Here is an 18373-nt window from a genome sequence, read left to right as displayed (position 1 = left end):
CTGGATACCGACCCCCTTCTCTGCAATTCAATCCACCAGATCTTGTCTCTAGCTATCACATATAAAAATGAATCTCTCATTCCATGCCTTTGAAGAGTGATCTCAGAATAAACTGACCAGTGATTGGGCCTGGAAAATACTCCCTCCTCATCTCAGGTTCCTAAGGTTCCTTTCTGCCTCATATAACATCTCCTGCTGAAGCCTTTCCCCAAATGCCTTATGTTTGACTGCTTCATGTACGTCTGTTTTTTTCCTTTATATTTATGGTATTTTGTTCTAAGCTGCTTTTGCTGCCTCCTCCATTGGACTGTGAACTCCAGGAAATTAGGGATTGTTTCCGTCCCTATACTTGTGCCCTCAATGCCTAGCACAGGGCCTGCCATACAGTAGGTGCTCAGTAAATACACATATTGTGTATTTCCCAGAGCTGTCTTTACAACTCTGAAAGGAGGTTAGGATATTTATTCTCCCTTTCTTAATATTTAGCAGGATCAATTGGATAGTATATCCATATGCAAATTATCCTGCCCATCATGCCAAGTGATATTACTAAAATGAAAGAAATGTTTACCGAATTTTGGAGAGATTTACTTAATTTTTTTTCTGTTGGAACATGAAATCAGAGAAAATCAGGTCATGCTTCTAACACATTTAGCATCCTCAGAACTTCCAACTGCCTCATTTCTGTTATTTTTGCAACAAGAACCAATAAATACTAGTGTTCTTTCACAGAAGCACTAGAAGAAGGTGGCAGGTGCCAAGGGGGAAAAGAGCAGGATTGGCAAATATGGGAAGAGTCAGGAGAACTGCTGTGGTTATCTAAGAAGGTCCCCTCCCTAGCGATCACAAGGAAGTTCCCCATTGATAAGGGGAGCTTATAATAATCAAAAAATCCAACAGAGGCAAATGTTACAATATCTTTCATCTAAAAATATTGGTCCACAGGCCACAAGTCTGTCAATAATAATAAAAAATAAACATAACTCACATTATTACAGCTCCTTATGATTACAAAACACCTTATAGTTCATCTTCATAACTCCAAGAAGATATCACATAAATATGAGAAATGCAGCAAGAAAATCATCTTGAAAACCTGAAAGTTTATAAAAATACCTTTTCTGAAGATCAGAAAAGGTAAATGATTTTTCTCATAATACCACACAGTTAGCATGCTACTAATGTAAGTACTGTCCATATTATTTTGCTTTTACCTGAAGCGATTTTCAAAAAACACTAGTGTAAATATGGAAGTTAGCTAGCATTTTGTCATCTACCTGAAGTGCTCCAGGAGTATTTCATCCTTTTTTTGCCCAATAATTAAAATTATTTTATAACAATTGTCAAAACTCTGTCAGGTGCTACAATCACTTACTGTTCTAATATATTTTGTAATCGTGTTTCAAGTCAAGAAAGAAAGACACCTATAAAATAAATGGAATCCTGCTAGAAACAATGTTGTAATTTGAGCTTCTTGCATCTTAGAGGAGGTGAGAAATTCTTAATTAAAAAAATCATACTCAAAGGAGGCCGTACCTACCAGTTGGTTTGTCAACCACTTTAACAGTGTAATACAAGTCCAAAGCATTCTAGTCCCTCCCTTGTGGTTTGAGTGCAACAAAGTTCCAAGAGGAAAGGCCAATTTTAAATTATGATGCATTGATTGCTTCAAATTGAATGATTGAGCTTCATAATGCAACCTCTTCACACCAATTGTATATCAATTTGTGGAGAAGATGTTTTTTAAATGTTTCACAGTTAAATTCCCAATGACAATGTACCACCTACCACCAAGAAATGCTCCTGGGATATTTTAAAGAAACCAGGTAATTAAGGAAACCTTAGGAACCCAGTTTCAGAGATTCTGAACTGAAAAGCACATTAGCGGTCTTCTTATCCAATGTTTCCATATTCAGACAAGGTCACCTGGACTATTAGTGCTATTTAGGTACTGACCAAGATCCAAATTCAAGTCCATCAATTCCAAATTCTATCCTCTTCCTTCTGGGTCACTTTTGTGAAAAAGCCTTTCATCCCCCACCCAGCAATATAAAGGGTGAAAAGAGGTCAAGCTCTCTCTGGAACCCAAGGAAAAAAATGGTTTCTCTTGGAAGCCTGTTTTCTAAGACTTATACCAAGACCTCAAACAAATGACTTTAGAGATATAAGGTCTGCAAAATGCAATAATGAGCAAAAAGTGTCCAGATGAAAGAAAAGATAGATCAGGAAATTGTCTTTTCTGTTGGAAAATGTCCAGATAGGACTGACTCACAGCATGCTAACATAAAGTGAAAATCAGCTCTACAAAAAAGCATAATTGCACTAAATGTTCCAAAGGAAATTAATAAGTTGAATATGAAAGGCAGTGAGGAGTATGGAAGAAGCAACTTTAATTTAGAGCATCCATAAAGATGGAGAGAAAATGTAAAAATCTTCAAGTCCATCCAGTGATATGGCAAAAAAAAATTATAAGCCCAGAACCCTGATAATCCCCAAGAGTCCTACTACAATCCCTCTCCATCCCATTCCATGCCTCTGCATCTGATCCTGTGGGAGAGAGAAGTGAATGTGTTGCAAGAAAGGGTACCTCCTTGAAATGTCCAAACACCAGGTGTTCTGTTGGTGGAAGACTCTTTGATTCAGATTGAGAATATTGGTCAAAAGAAGGAATGTAGCTAGAGGTAGAGTAATGGTATTCCTCTTCTACCTCTCCTGGAAGCAGTAGCAGCTCTGCAAAATAAAAAATAGCTCACTTGAACCTTTTAACCGAGTACACAACTTCATTAAATTGTCATCTATTATTTGATGTTCAAAACTAAACAACAAATAGACTCTATACACAAGCCCAGTTCAAAGAGCATGATTGAATTCTAATAAAAAGCTGAAGGTTCTGACCTCAAAGTCATTTTTACCAAAAAAGCAAGTTACAATCAACAGATTTATTGAAAAGTGTGAAGTTACATTCTATTTACAAGAAGGAAAGATTATCTAAGTAGTTTTGTTTTTAAATGATAGAATAGCTTATACTGTTTCCATTTCTCAATACTTGACACATACACAGTATAAGTACTTAATAAATGCTTATTGATTAATTGATAGCATTTTCAAGTAGCACTGAACCCTGGATCACTATATTCTCAAGGATATCCATGGCCACTCTTTAAAAGAGATCAATCCAGCAATCCACATAGTTAAAAGGAAATAGAATATATGGAAATTGTCATTGTGACATTCAAGTTGAATGGCAGTCATTCAGGATGGGGAAACAGATAGACACACATAGACAAATATACATATGTACATATATTTTATAAATGTGAAATCAGTGTAAACATAAATATGAATATATATAATCATACATTCCTGTATGTGTATATGCATGCATGTATATAATGTCTTAGAAACATCCTGAAAATAGAGAACAAAATAGGCCCAGAATTGAGGAGGAGATAGAAACAATCCATTTAGACTATAACATTGTCAGGGACCCTCAGCCACTACTTGATTTAAAAAAAAATGCACATCGTTTTAACATATTTTCCCAGTGATAACCCATGCCTAAAAATAACCAAAATAAAAATCTCAAGATTCAAAATTTAAGAGATCCAAAAGATAATGGAAAGACACATGCCAATGTTAATTATGATTAGAGAAAAAAGGAGAAATGGATCTCCTCTTCTACCTCTCTTGGAAGCAGCAACAATTCTGTGGAATATGGACAAGTTCGCTTGATCTTTCGCTAAATCACCTACTAGCCAATAATATTCAAAGCAAAACACCAAGCAGACAATATACACAGGCAAGAGCCCCCCCCCCAAAAAAGAAAGAGCCCGGTATAAACAAGGACATGTGTTGCCAGAAATGTGGGCCAGTCTTATAGCCAGAGCAGAGATTAATAAATGAACAGCACCGATGTGACCCACTGCCACAATAGAAAGGTCTCTGGCACAGTGGGTACACATCCTAGGGAGGATCTTTGGCAGGCTGTGCACAAGAATCATATAGTCTCAAAAGAGATGGATTATTTAAGTGATACATGAAAAAAAGGAAGCCTCACACCTTTAAATAGCACATCAACAGGTACATCACAGCTGAAAGTTTGGGGGTGGGTAAGGATTTTCCTATACTAGTGTATACTATTTCCCCCCATTTGCCCTCTAGTTCTTTTCTTCGCACTCCCAAAGAGAGAGCCAATGTAAGAGGAGAAGAGGGAGTATTGAATTCATCATGCCACAATCAGGCAATCTCTCAAAAAAGATAACACTGGAAAAATCAGAAAAGCAGAAAGAAAGTATTTTAACTTTCAGCAAAAAGAAATTGTCATATTCAAAATGTATGGTCTAATTTTTAGCTCGGGCAAACAACTGAAACCTGCTTTTAGCTTCTTTATCATAGTCTTCAGAATAAGCAACTGCTATTTGTTTCCCAATAGATCTAACAAAAGTGAATTCTTTCCTCTTATTTCTCTGTCCAGGACCAATAAGGCTGCTATAATGGGAAAAAATGAGTGTTTTAGAAAGCTCTCAAAGGACCACGGATTGTTGGAGTGGGATGTCAAAGGTCACAGGGTCTACCACTTCCTGGACAGGAACTGTCTCCACCACACCCTCAGCACCTTGCCATGTAACAATTGCTTCAAGACCTTTTATGACAGAAAATTCTATTCTAATTTTAGACAGTTCTAAATGTTGGAAATGGTTTTTCCTCAAATCGAAAAAAAAACTGTCTTGAAGCAATTTTCATCCATTGTTCCTAGATCCTCCTCTCTGGGACTAAGGAAAAATGGTAAAAAAACAAGGAATGTTTTTTTTTTTTTTCCCCTTAACTTGAGTTTTCTCTGGAAGTAGTCAGGTTCACAGGGCATATCCAATGATACATGGCTAGCTAGCTAGGATGATGCTACAGGGCTAGAGGATGATCCTAATTAAGCCACTAATTAAGTTTTCAGAGGAGATGATTAATGAAGAGAAATGTCTTTGTTGCTGCCAATGGCAGCATAAATAGAGAGATAAAGAGAAAGTACTGATATCAGAACACAGAGATTTATTGGAAATGCACCTTGCTTCCTACCAGAGAGTAACTTTTCTAATTGTGCAACTACAAGTCCTCAGATTCCAGGACTACAGGGCGAACTGTGTGGGCCATAGTCAGGCTAACCTGCCTTCTTTAGGTGGGGCTCTGACAATTCTGATCGTCTTTCCTTTCTTTTTTATTTTTAATGGTGGCTCAATAGAAGGCAGGCAAAGTGAAATAAGCTGTCTCATTACCAAGGTTAGTCCAGCAGCCTGTGTAAAGATTCATTTTTGGGTATGAAGAAATATCTCTGAAGTTCCATGCAACTCCGAGATTCAGATAGAGCTGTCCATCTATCCACATCCACAGCTCTAGGGACCAACTGAATAGTAATGTCATATTAAATCAAGGATTCTTAACCTTGGGACTATAATTTTTTTAATAAGTTGATAAATGTATTTCAAAATAATTGATTTCCTTTGTTATCAATCAAATAGATTTCAGTTTCCACTCTGAAGGACTTATGATGAAAAATGATGAAAAATGAAAAAAACCCAGAGAAAAAAAAGATGGTACCTGAAAATAGACTGAAATATGCTTTTTTTTTTACTCCCTTCATTTTTCTTGAGGAGGTTTACCAAGGAGTTTGGAGGAGAGGTATCTATAATTTCTTTTACAACATGACTCTTTTGCATGTAAACCTATCTGGAATTGCTTGCTTCTCAATAAGGGAGAATAGAGATGGAGGAAGGGAGCGAATTTGGAACTCAAAGTTTTAAAAACGAATTTAAAAATTGTTTTTATATATAGCCAGAGGAAAGAAAATACTAAATAAATAGTGCAAAACAACAATAAAATGTCAATTTAAGATGCTAGCTTTTTATATGCCCAAATCATATATATAAGATTCAAAAGCACCACTACACTAGGTGGCATGAAACCAACCAGGAACAACACAATCCTAGCAAGGAGCTCTTCACTGTAGGACCTACTAAGAGAAATGGTCTTTTCAAGAAAAAGAGCAGTGTGGTAGAGTAGAATGAAATGCAAAGTTCCAACTCCAACTTTGCATCTAGCTGATATGCACCTTCCTGGGTCACAGATGTATGAGTTAAACTTTCTGGGACTCAGTTTCCTCATCTGTAAAACAAAGACCAGAATGGAATGCATCTCCCAGGAGGAGATATTTGTGAAGCACTTAGCACACAGTGCCTGATACGCAATAGGCTCTGTGCAAATACTTATATTCCCTTCCATTCCCCTTCCCCAGATTGTACTGTTAGAGATCTAGACTGAAAGTATCAAACATATGGCCAAGGATTTGTCTATCTGTTTTTGGTTTCACATCTTGCTAACTGTCCAAAGCAGGATAACTCAGGTCTTCCTGACATCACGTTCATACTCTGCACACCTCAGGTCCATCACTCTATTCACTGAGCTTTCCATACATAAAAATCTACTTTTTCTAAAAAAGCGGTGAGTCAAAGTATTGAGGACATAAGGAGCTGAGTGCAGTTGGCAGACAAAGGCTGAAGCACCCTGAGACAAGCAGGGCAGGGCCTGGATGGGGATTAGTCCAGCCTTCTAAGCCCACCTTCTGTGAAGATCATAACTAGGCCCACCTTGCCAGGTCCAGTCAGAAATCCCAGTCACTTCCAGCCTGAGGTCACATTTTCCCTATATATCTACCCATGGTTCACACTATCTTTGTTCAACCCCTTCTGGGTCAGTCTGCCTCATGGTATCTTTCCTTTGCCTGTCACCCACTACATGGTGTCTCTCCTCGCCCTCCTCCACAAAATAATTAATAGTTTCTCCTTATAACTGTTTTAAGTTACTGAACCTCATAAGGTGTTCCCTTTCTCCTGAATAACTGTTGAGTTTCATTAGGGGACTTGTCTTTTCCATCACTAATTATTAAAACCCTTTTCTTGCTAAGAAAATGCTCTCCCAATTTTATTTCATATTTAATATTTCTGGTGTCTATTGTATCTCATCATTTTAACTATAACCTCTTCTCCTAAATAAACCTATCTTTTGCCAAAGAGAATGACCACTGTGACTTCTTCACATGACAGAACCCCAATATTTGGTGTGAACATCAATCTCAACATTTGGTGTTGAACCCCAAATACATTATTTGGAACTAGAAATTGTTTTCCTAAATCACAGAGGATTTGACCAATTTAAATTGCTTTGGAGTAAAAAGAAGAACTCAACTACAGAGAGGCCCATTATTGTATACACTTGCTATTGCTACCCTTTTATAAATCATAAATTCTGAAACAGATAAAGTTTATTTTTAATGTATTTATTTATGTATGACTGCAACTACTTGCAAAAAGGATCTGAGGCAGTATAAAAAATGAAAAAACATAGAAAAAAAGGACAAATTTTCGTTTAGAATCATCACTTAATTAATTTGAAAAGATTTCTTCCTACTTCCCCTACTCTCTCACTCAACAAAATGTGACCAATAGCTATCTCTGAGTATAATGTGTCTAACCTCTTTTTTTTGTCTCCATATTTCTTCCTGAGTTTAAAGAAAAGGAAAAGAAAGAAATGGATGTGGATGACGTTAAAACCATTTTTGAACAAAATCAGTCTCTAATATGTGTGGGCCAAGCCTGTCCCAGAAGATGAAAAGTGTGCATTTGGATTCAGACTGTGCCAAGGAGATTCATTATAGAATTATGGGCAAATCATCAATTCTTTCTATTTCCTTATCTCCCAAAGTGTGGTTGGGGAAAATTTCTTCTCAAATGATTAATGAATGGCTACTTAGGGATTCCAGAATATACAATGATAGATGTGATGCTCTTTTGAAACTTATCCTCTATTTGGATGTTGCCCATACAATTCATTTTATTACCCAATTTGCATCAAACAATGTCTAGAAACCCCATGACATTTCACCTTTTTAGGTCTTCGAAATTTATTATAAGGGAAGAATTTTTTCCTAACGTTTTCAATTTTATAATGGAAATGAAGTAATTGAATCATTCTTTAAGCAGTGAAAAAAAAAACAGCTTTACAATTCAACACACATTTATTAAGTGCCTACTGCAAGCAAGGAAGCCTATATATGAAAGATAGTTGATTGTTGTCCTTCATTTTCAAAGAGGATCAAAATGACATTACTATGTTACATTTGAGTTATGGTAAGGAGGGCTATATAGGAAAGAGAGGAATATAAAACCAAAGGAAACAATGATCCTGGCCCTCACATATCTTATATTCTGCAGATTTTGTAAATGTGTAGCCACTATTTGCACAAGACAGATAAAAGCTAAGAATTTCATGAATACCGCAAGCTCCCTTGAATTGTATATAGAAGTTAAGCAATAAAGAAAAGCCATTCCTCAGCTTTCGCATGTATGGCAATTGTTAGACATGAAAAGATAATTGGTTTGGGGACATCATCAAACACAAATGACACGGTGGCTGCTAGGACCAAGTCATGCTATATTCCTGTCACAGAAAGTGCTTCCTGCCCATTCTGGTCTGGCGTGGGCACCCACAAGTAATGTGCCCCCAACGGACAGCTGATTTCTTCAAATTAGCATAATGTGAGGGAGTGGGCCTCAAAGGAACACTCAGTTCATCCCAGTCACAAGACCATCTGGGCTGTCCCAGAAAGGAAACAAAAACAGAGATGAAAAGAAGAGATTGTCTTCCCTTAAATGGCTTCAGTAAAACACTAGCATTGCAAATAAGGACTTGGCTGGATACTAGGAGGGCTTTTCTGGGGCATGGGTAGCCATTCTGTAATCCCCTGATACCATCAGGTTAACTAGTCTGCCTAGAAAGCAAAAGAGAAAAAGCAGCTCAAAGTCCAAACCAAGGCAGGACACGGACTCTGGCCCTGATGCTCTACCTGCAGCATAGCTTCAGGTGACTGACTGTGCAGCGACTCTGCCCTGAGGTGGTATGTGTTCAAGCTCCCTCTCAACCAGAGAAACCCAAAAGACAAATCGAACGTGAAAAGAGAATCATGAGCCTGAATGTGGAAAATGTTTTATGACTGGAAAAAAGTAAGGGTGGAAAAACAATCTTCAAGCCACTTCTTTGTCACCTCAGGCAAAGCTGTTGCTTAAATAATAACAACAGAATCTAATCAGCCAGTCTTCCAGCTGCCAAAATTATTCAGTCAGTTGCCTATTTAAAATGTCCCCATCTGAAATAAAAATCTGCCTTCTGCTTAAATTTCTGAAGGCTACAAATGAGGTTCAAACCACAATTCCCCTAGGTATGGGTTATTTATTTTTTCCCAAATGACTGAAATTGTACATTAAGGAAACACCCAAGTCCCACTGGTCTTTTTAATCATTGTAACAGTTCAGCAGTGCCTCGTTCACTTTTCAAAAGATTTTTTCCAATATTATTCCCCTGGAGTGGGAAGGTTGTGACTCGCTCATTCCAAGCAGTTGAGACTTGGGTCAATCCCAATGATTTTTTGCCCCACAATTGCAGCAGGGCCTCTTGGCTACTTTCAAGAAGGATTGCAGGCAGAGATCTTTTTAGAAAAAAATCAAGAATGAATAAACCACGAGAAAAGTTGATGAAAGAAGAGAACTTCTAAATATTTTGAGGCAACTTGGAAAAAACCAAAAAGGCAAAAAAAAAAAAAAAAAAAAAAAAAGAAAGAAAGAAAAAGAAATCCACTATTTGTAATGATAATAACAAAAAATAATAGCTAGCCATTAACTAGTACATTCAGGTGCACAAAGCACCTTAGTAATATGATCTCATTTGGCCCTCACAACAACCCTGAGAAGTGATATTATCATTCCCATTTTATGGCTGAGGAAACTGAGACAGACTGGAGAAAAGTCTTATAAAGGGAGAAGCCCAGGATCACACAGTTAGGACATGTCTATGGCCAAATTCAAAGAGAGATCTTCTTGACTCCTGATCCAGTGCTCTGTACACTGTTGCACCTCTTAGCTATTTTATGTCAATGTGATATAACCTAAAACAAATAATAATGTCATATTTAATGCATATAAAACTCTTATCAACACCAATCAATACGATACTCTCAATCCTGGCACTGGATCCTCTCACATTGATATCCTCATTAATGGGCCCTACAAAAAGTTAAATTTTATATAATAGTGATAATAACATATTTATGAAGTACTTACAGTTACAGTACACTTTATTACAACATATAGTATTTCATCTGATTGTTACCTCACATCCACTTTGAATTAGATATTCTAAGTTTATAGTTCCCATTTTACAAATGAGTAAACTGAAGCTCAAAGTCTCTGAGCTAATATTTCTTCTTATTTCTGAGATGACCAGGTTAAGAGACTAACTAGAAATCATGAAAAATTTGCATATGCAATCAAGTGCTTAGGAAACAGGAGCTTTTTCAGAATGTCAATATTTTGAGACTGTCATGGGGATAGTTTTTCTCAAAAGGCATTAAGATCTTCAGGGAAACATGGTTGTCTAGCATAATCCTTAAGGCCTAGTAAATCCCTGATAAGAGAGAAGATATTCATCCTAGATCCTGAATTAGAACCCTGATTACTCAAAGTGGTTTTACTAGTCCAAAGTTATTATCTCTATGGAGAGCCCAGAGAAGATGTTTTCTTCTTAGAAAATAGAAATAAGAGGCCACTAGCTGTGCCAGACCTAAAACTATATAGGTAAAGGTCATCAAAACCATCTGATGTTGGCTAATAAATAGTCAATCGGTGGAATAGGTTAGGTTCACAAGATACAATAGTCAATGACTATCGTAACCTAGTGTTTGACAAACCCAAAGACCCTAGCTTTGGAGATAAAAATTTTCTATCTGACAAATATTGCTGGGAAAATTGGAAATTAATATGGCAGAAACTAGACATTGACCCATACCTAACACTGTATACCAAGATAAGGCCAGAATGGGTTCATGACCTAGACACAAAGAGTGATATCATAAGCAAATTAGAAGAACCTTATCAGATCTGTGGAGAAGGAAAGAATTTGTGGCCAAAGAAGAACCGATATTGATCATATTAAGTAAAAAGGTTTTGCACAAACAAAACAATGCAAACAAGATTAGAAGGGGGAGCAATAAACTGGGGGAAAATTTTTTTTATATTCAAGGGTTCTGATAAAGGCTTCATTTTTAGAATATATAGAGAATTGACTCAAATTTATAAAAACTCAAGCCATTCTCTAATTGATAAATGGTCAAAGGATATGAACAGACAATTTTCAGATGAAGAAATTGAAAGTAGTTCTAGTTATATGAAAAGGTTATATGATCACTATTGATCTGAGAAATGCAAATTAAAGACAACTCTGAGGTACCACTATACACTTCTCACATTGGCTATAATGACAGGAAAAGATAATGAAGAATATTGGAGGGGATGTGGGAAAACTGGGACACTGATATATTGTTGGAGGAATTGTGAACTGATCCAACCATTCTGGAGAATAATTTGGAACTATGCCCAAAGGGCTGTCAATCCATGTGTACCCTTTGATCCAGCAGTGTTACTATTAAGCTTGTATCCCAAAGGAATTTTAAAGGAGGGAAAGGGGCCTACGTGTGCAAAAATGTTTATAGAAGCTCTTTTTGTACTGGCAAGAAACTGGAAACTTTGCGGATGCCCATCAGTTGAGAATAAATTTTATAGAATAATATTGTTCTATAAGAAACAACCAGCAGGATGTTTTCAGAGAGGTCTTCAGAGACTTATAGGAACTGATGCTAAGTAAAATAAGCAGAACCAGGAGTTCATTGTATACAGCAACAACAAAATTATACAAAGATCAATTGTGAAAGACATGGCTCTTTCCAACAATGAGATGATTCAGGCTAATTCCAATGATCCTGTGATGAAGAGAGTCATCTGCATGCAGAGAGGACTGTGGGAACTGAGTGTGGATCACAATATAACATTCTCACATTTTTTGTTGTCTGCTTTCATTTTGGTTTCTTATTTTTTTTCCTTTTTGATCGGATTTTTCTTGTGCAGCAAGATAATTGTATAAATATTTATACATATATTGGATTTAACATATATTTTAACATGTTAACATATATTGGATTACTTGGGAGGAGTGGGAGGAAGGAAGGGGAAAAGTTGGAACATAAGGTTTTGCAAGGATCAGGGTTGAAAAATTTCGTATGTATATATTTTGAAAATAAAAAGCTGTAATAAAAAATAAAAAATGAACGTGAAAAAAAATTTATGCTTAAAAAAAAAGAATTAAGAGGCCACCTTGAGATCCATTAGTTTTTGAGAAAAATCCAAGAAAAAAATCATACCTGGAATCGACTTGGGATCAATTTCTTCATCCATGTCAAAATCTTCCAAATCTAGGAAATTGTCTACCTGGAAGAGAAAAAGTCAAACCTATCTTTATGTATATATTGGCCAAGAAAAAAGAGCAACAGAGAGAGATTGGGGGGGGGGAGGAAGAAACATAGAGAGGGAAAAAGAGAGAGAGAGAGAGAGAGAAACAGAGAAACAGAAAGACAGAGACAGAGAGAGACACACAGAGACAGACAAAGAGACAAAGATAGAGAGACACAAAGAGAGATAGACAGAGTGGGAAAGGGAGAGAGGGATGGGAGAGACAGAGCTCCAAAGGGACAGAGACAGTGTTTACTATAGACAAGAATAAGGAAATCCAGCTCAAAACAAGTTTTGGAATTGAGTAAGCAAATGCATTTCTCTCCTCAGATTCTGGAGCAAAGCTGGAAGTTTTCCCGTCCATTGCGCCCTTTCCATTGATGCCCAGTACAATCTCTGGAGCTATAGGATAGCCCAGGTGGTATAGGGGCTAAAACTTCCCCTGCTGGCTCCCCTAAGGACTCCCAGACTATCTCTACTTCACCCCAGAAACCTCTTCACCCTGGCCACTCACTGCAGCCCTGCAGTCTCTCCTTCTGGTCTCATTCCTCCCAGAAATTCTGTTTTAAGAACAATGGCCAGGGAACCCAATAGCCATCCCTCTGCAGGCCTTCTCTCTTCTCCTCATCCCTCTCAGTTCCCTCCAATGTGTTCTCTTCCCCCATTACAAGCCTGTCTTTGCTTTAGCACAGTACATGGCATTTGGCAGGTGCTTAATAAGTGCTTGCTGACTTGGTGACTTGACAAATAAAACCTTCAGGTTATCTGCACTGAAGAGAAAAATGTCACTCCTTTGGAAGGGGACACGATGCCTGAACCTGCCCCTGCTCTGCCGGTGCCGTGAGGATATGCTTGGGAGATTCCCTCAGAGATGCCTTTCAGCTCCATTGCTAGGATCATCTCGTGTCATCTGTGTTTTGGTAAAGGCCCCGTGGAATAGGAGACCCAGTGCTGGGACCGGAATCAGGAATCCCATCCTTGATGAGCAGCCCTGGAAGTCAGGAGCCACATTAAACCTCTCTGTGGTCCCCTGTTAAATAGGGCCAATCACAGCGTCTATGGCCACGAAGGCCTGAAGCCAGGTGCTCTGGGCCCCTTCCAAGCACCTTCTAAATGGGAGTTCTTGTTCTTCTATCTGGGTTCTGTCTGGGTCTGTGGGAATTGGTCTAATAATTAGAAATCTTCCTGCTTGGGGGGGGGGGGGAGGAGACGGAGATCCAGAGCTGAAACTTGGGTGGTACTGAACAACAGCAAACTTTGTAGACTGCTGGGGGTGGCAGTGGGGGTGGGGTGGCAGTGGGATTAGGATCAGGGGCCCCAAAGAGCACAGTTACATGTGTTGGTAAGTTTTAAAGCATCTGCCAAAGCCCACCTCCAAGGCCCCACAGTGCTTTCCCTGAGTACTTGAAGAAGGAAAGATAATGATGGCCAACATCTACAGAGCACCTTAGGGTTTATAAAACCCACTTCATAAGTTATCTCCTTTGGTTCTCACAATGACCCTGGGAGGTAGGTGCTATTTATTATTATCCCCATTTTATGGATCAGGAAACTGAGACTAAGATAGGGGACAAGATTCGCCAAGGGTCATACAGCTAAATAATCATCTAAGGCAAGAGATCTGCAAAACAAAACATCCTGCTTCAGGAACATAACACGAAGGAGGAGGAGGGCAAAAAAAATAATGATAATAATAATCTACGTGTTCTCTCACACAAATACAACTGAAAATGTCTTTAAAGTAAAATGCAGAGCAAGTGACCTTTACAGACATAATGGCAGCACATCACTGAAAAAGAAATATTGCGGGTGAAATATTACCTCTCACAATACACAGACAAAATGAGAACATTTCAGACCCAGGCTAATTCATTTCAGGGGAACACACCAGAGGGTGTAAATGATCAAATGATTTCACCACCCGCAAGCGTGAGACCTATAGGAGTAAAGGCAAAACCCACCTCAATACTGTCTTGAGTAACAGCTTATACATGACAAAGTGCTTTAAAATGGCAGTTATGACCTCACAAATAGTATTAGGCTTTTTAAAAATACATAGCACAGCTTCTTTTTCATCAGTCTGCTATTTCCCAGACAACAATAAGAGGTTACTTCAAAATCCTGAAAGTAACTGGAGTTACATCTTTTTTCTTTCCACGCTTAACTGTAGTCATTTGTTGGCCTTCAAAAGGCGTTGTCCCCCTCCATTTATTTTCAATGTAAATGCTTTTGGGGAATCATTTAGGCATTTATTGGGTTTCTGCATTTCTCGCTCAGTATATTATATGAGGAACAAGAGTCACTTTTCTCTATCAGAAATAATTCTTCCATCTGCCAAGCATCTAGAAGGAAGGATCCTCAACTCAACCCAATCTCAAAATGAAATGCTCTCACTGTTCAGTGATTGTAGTCATATCTGACTCTTTATGACTCTGTTTGGGGTTTTGTTTGCGGAGATACTACATTTGTCAAGGGTCTGCCTCCTTCTTCTGCTCATTTTACAGATGAAAAATTGAGGCAAATTAGGTGACTTGCCCAGGGTCACACAGCTAGGAAATATTTGAGTCTGGATTTAAACTTGGGTCTTCTGATTCCAGGGCTGGGCCTCTATCCACTGAGCCACCAAGCTGTCCAAATAAGATAAAGATCATTAAAGCAAAAAAGATGAAAGCTGAATATGCCCTCAAGTGTGCCTGAGATTAAGCAAGGAAAATCTGTTATATGATGGCTAAAAAAAAAAAAAAAATTATTCCTCACCTTCACTTTTCCTGCCCGATCTAGGTCACCTTCAGTGGAATTGCCAACTCTCCTGCCTTTATCAATCATTATCTGTAAATACAAGAAGAATAGAAAGATGGAAAATGAAAACACATTAAGCCCAGTGTAGGTTATACATGCTTCTCCCCAAAGCCTTGGCCAGCCTTTCCTTCTCCTCCCTGTTAATTAGATGAGAATGAAAGGCCCACTCCACTCAATGGTAGCAGAATCTATAGGAACTGGCTTTGAGGCCCGGCTACTATTTCTGTCCCCCCCACCCCAGGTAGAAGTAGGTCTCAATTACTCCAACTCAGTTTCTCTTGTATACAGTGGGAATGACACAAGGAATGCTGAAAGGAGAAATGATGGTGTTAGTGCAGAGAATACAGCCTCTTAGGGCTCTCTGGGGAAAGCCCAAAGTCCTTCCAAATGCCCCCCAAGGACCTAATGCAGAAATCCAAAAGGCTCTCACAAGTCAAGGGCATGCCATGAGAAATTTGCACCTGTTCTTTCTTCTTCCTCTCCCTACCTCTTATACTTGTTATTGGGGGAAAGGGAGCTAGGACAATAAATACTGCTTCATTTTAAAAGGCAAGAAAGAAAAGAACTCTGCACTTCCCTACCCCATTCCATCCCCCTAAAAAGTCTATAATCTTAAATCCCATGAGTTCTTCTCTGGCCTAGGTTCTGGTGCTAAATAATTATAAAGGGCACTGTTGTTATTTAGAAAACATATCTTTTTTACATACAACCTTCTTTTCTGACCCTTTGCAAAACTTCTCTGTAGTCACAGCTAAACCACTATGTGTAATCCTGGGCACCGATTTCTAAAAATGAAAAAGACAAAAAGAAAGCTAACACACTGAAAGAAACAGGCCTTTCAAAGAACTGGAAATTGGGGAGATGTCCATCTATTGGGAAGTGACTGAATAAATTATGGTAATGTGATTATGATGGAAGATTATCATTCTATGAGAAATGATGAGCAGGATGCTCTCAGAAAGACCTAGAAAGAACTCCATGAACTCAAGCAAAGTGAAATGTACTGTGTACAAAGAGATAACAGTGTTTGGGCTGATAAGCTGTGAATAACTTTGCTGTTCTAAGCAGTACAATGATCCAAGACTACTCTGAATGTCTTACGATAAAAAAATAAAAATAAAAAAGCTATCCATACCCAGAGAAAGAACTGACTGTGTCCAAATATAGACTGAAACATATTTTTAAATTTTATTTTCTCGAGGTTTTTTTTTTTTTAGGGGGGGGGGAAGATCTATGTTTTCTTTTGCAACATGACTTTATACAAAAGGGAGAGAATCTGGAACTCAAAAGTTTTTTAAAAATGTAACAGATTGTTTTACATGTAAGTAGAGAAAATAAGATTATTGCAGAAAAAAAGAAAAAAGCCTTCTTGGCATTAAGAGATAAGAATGAAATTCACAAAACTATGAAGAATATGAGTTTGATTGTCCCTTTGAGATAGATGGTTTCAAGACCATAAAAATGATTTTTTTTTTCTCTACTCCAGGTCACTAACACAGTAGAATGTATTATTCTAAGTAGACATACAAGTACAAATTAATAAATGGATTCAAGAGAAAATCCTTTGTGAGACAGCCCTCATAGGCTTCGGAGGAAATCTAGGGGATATCCATAACCACTGGAGATTAATACCTTAGAGCAGAATAAGCACCTCTTTATTATTGCCATGGTCCCCTAGCTAGGTACCTTTTTTCAGAATAATGCTTTCAAATGCATAAAATACATTGCATGGGTTAACGAAGGAAGTCAATTATATTGAAATAATTTTTTTTTTGTTAAGAAACAAATTCAGGGTCTTGAGGTTAAGAACTCTAGCTTTATAAGGCAATCTGTGAAAGTAGAACATTTTACAATCCCAATTAATGGATCAGAGAGGTCTTTATTAAGCCTAAGGAGTCGCATAAACTAGGCTTCAAGAATACAAAGACATGGATGAAACAGTCCAGCTTCCTGGGGAGATAGATCCAGGAGTAAGACCACACATACCTAGTTCATCCAAGAGAAAGATGGGGAGAGATAGAAGTGGAAGAAACAGGAAAGGCTTTCTGGGGAATATGGCAGAGAGTGCAGCTTTTGAAGGGACTGGGGCCTCCAAGAGGGCCAGTGCCTAGTCCTGGTGACCCAGCTGGAAGGTGGCGTGGAAGGTCCAATAGAAAGGACTCTGCAACTGGAGTCACATGCCCATTAGGATGCTCACTGAGCACATGGCCAGAAGTAGGCCCCAGTTCCCTCCCAGGCCTGACCAGATCAGGACTTCCTGACTCCCCATGCTTCCCACCTCCCATCTGAGTTCCTCTTGCTGGTCCTGCCCTGACCATAGCGGACACATGACTCTCTGGGCTACATCCATACAGACACAAGGTTTCTGACCAGACTGACCTATGACCAAGTATAGGTCTAACTTTTTTTTTGACAGAAAAGAAAACTGGAGCTCAGAGCCAATTGCTGATTCTGCATCCCCAGATCAGTGAAGGTGCCTGAAATCTTACCTGCTCTTCCTCTGAAGTCTTGGCCAGAGAAGGCATATGAGGCTGTTCATTCTCAAGGCACGGAGGCTGAGAATTCAAGTCTGAGGCAACTCTGTTTTCTGAAGCATCTGGGCCAGGTGTTCTCTCCTTGGTGTCTTGATCATCTGGAAGGATAAATGATCTTCCATTAGAAAATCTCTCTAAGCCCATACACAAGCAATCCTTTTGTGATGCAGACCTTCTGATAATCATACCACTTATGGTGTGACTCCTTAACACTTCTACTAAATAGGTAATGAAGTAGAAGCATGTGAAGAGATCAAATCACAAGGAAACAACAAAACTTAGGCTCCCACCCTAGGATAAGAAATCCTGTAAGCAAGACCTCCTTGCAGATGTGACACATAGTTTTAGTTCGTCCAAGAAGAATGACTTGTCAGCTTCCCTTACAGCAAGCTCATGCTTACAAGCCTCAACAGCAACAAATGTGTACCTACCCTGGATTCTCTTCTCCAGATGTCAATGACTTATTTCTACTCATTGAAAGAAGATCTCTGATTATGAGATCACAGAGTCATTGAAGAATTAAAATACAAGTCCACTTTAAAAGTAGAAATCAAAATTAATAGCTGCTGGAAAAATAGCATCACAACGTTTGGGTTGCCAACCAGTGGGTTATAGTTCTCTAGGAATGTGGAAATAACTCCCAACTCTTACCAAATATCA

General features: G+C 38.4%; 1 protein-coding gene across 5 annotated transcripts in view; it reads right to left on the bottom strand.

The window, feature by feature from the left end:
• IFTAP (intraflagellar transport associated protein) overlaps positions 1-18373 on the bottom strand; it is a 79225-nt gene that overhangs the window by 6182 nt on the left and 54670 nt on the right. For 2 of the 5 annotated variants that reach the window (XM_031944182.1, XM_031944180.1), the window contains 5 exons: positions 17669-17811; positions 15890-15964; positions 15138-15209; positions 12293-12359; positions 2588-2730 (listed from right to left, as the gene is read on the bottom strand). In XM_031944182.1, coding sequence (XP_031800042.1) covers positions 2588-2730; positions 12293-12359; positions 15138-15209; positions 15890-15964; positions 17669-17811 — 500 coding nt within the window. Of the gene's footprint in view, positions 1-988; positions 1097-2587; positions 2731-12292; positions 12360-15137; positions 15210-15889; positions 15965-17668; positions 17812-18373 lie in introns of all 5 variants that reach the window. The other 3 variants (XM_012552571.3, XM_031944181.1, XM_031944183.1) reach the window with 2 other exon arrangements.

The sequence above is a fragment of the Sarcophilus harrisii genome, chromosome 6 (assembly GCF_902635505.1).
Source record: "Sarcophilus harrisii chromosome 6, mSarHar1.11, whole genome shotgun sequence".
In the NCBI taxonomy this organism is placed as follows: Eukaryota; Metazoa; Chordata; class Mammalia; order Dasyuromorphia; family Dasyuridae; genus Sarcophilus; species Sarcophilus harrisii.
This window is presented reverse-complemented; position numbering and strand designations above follow the sequence as displayed.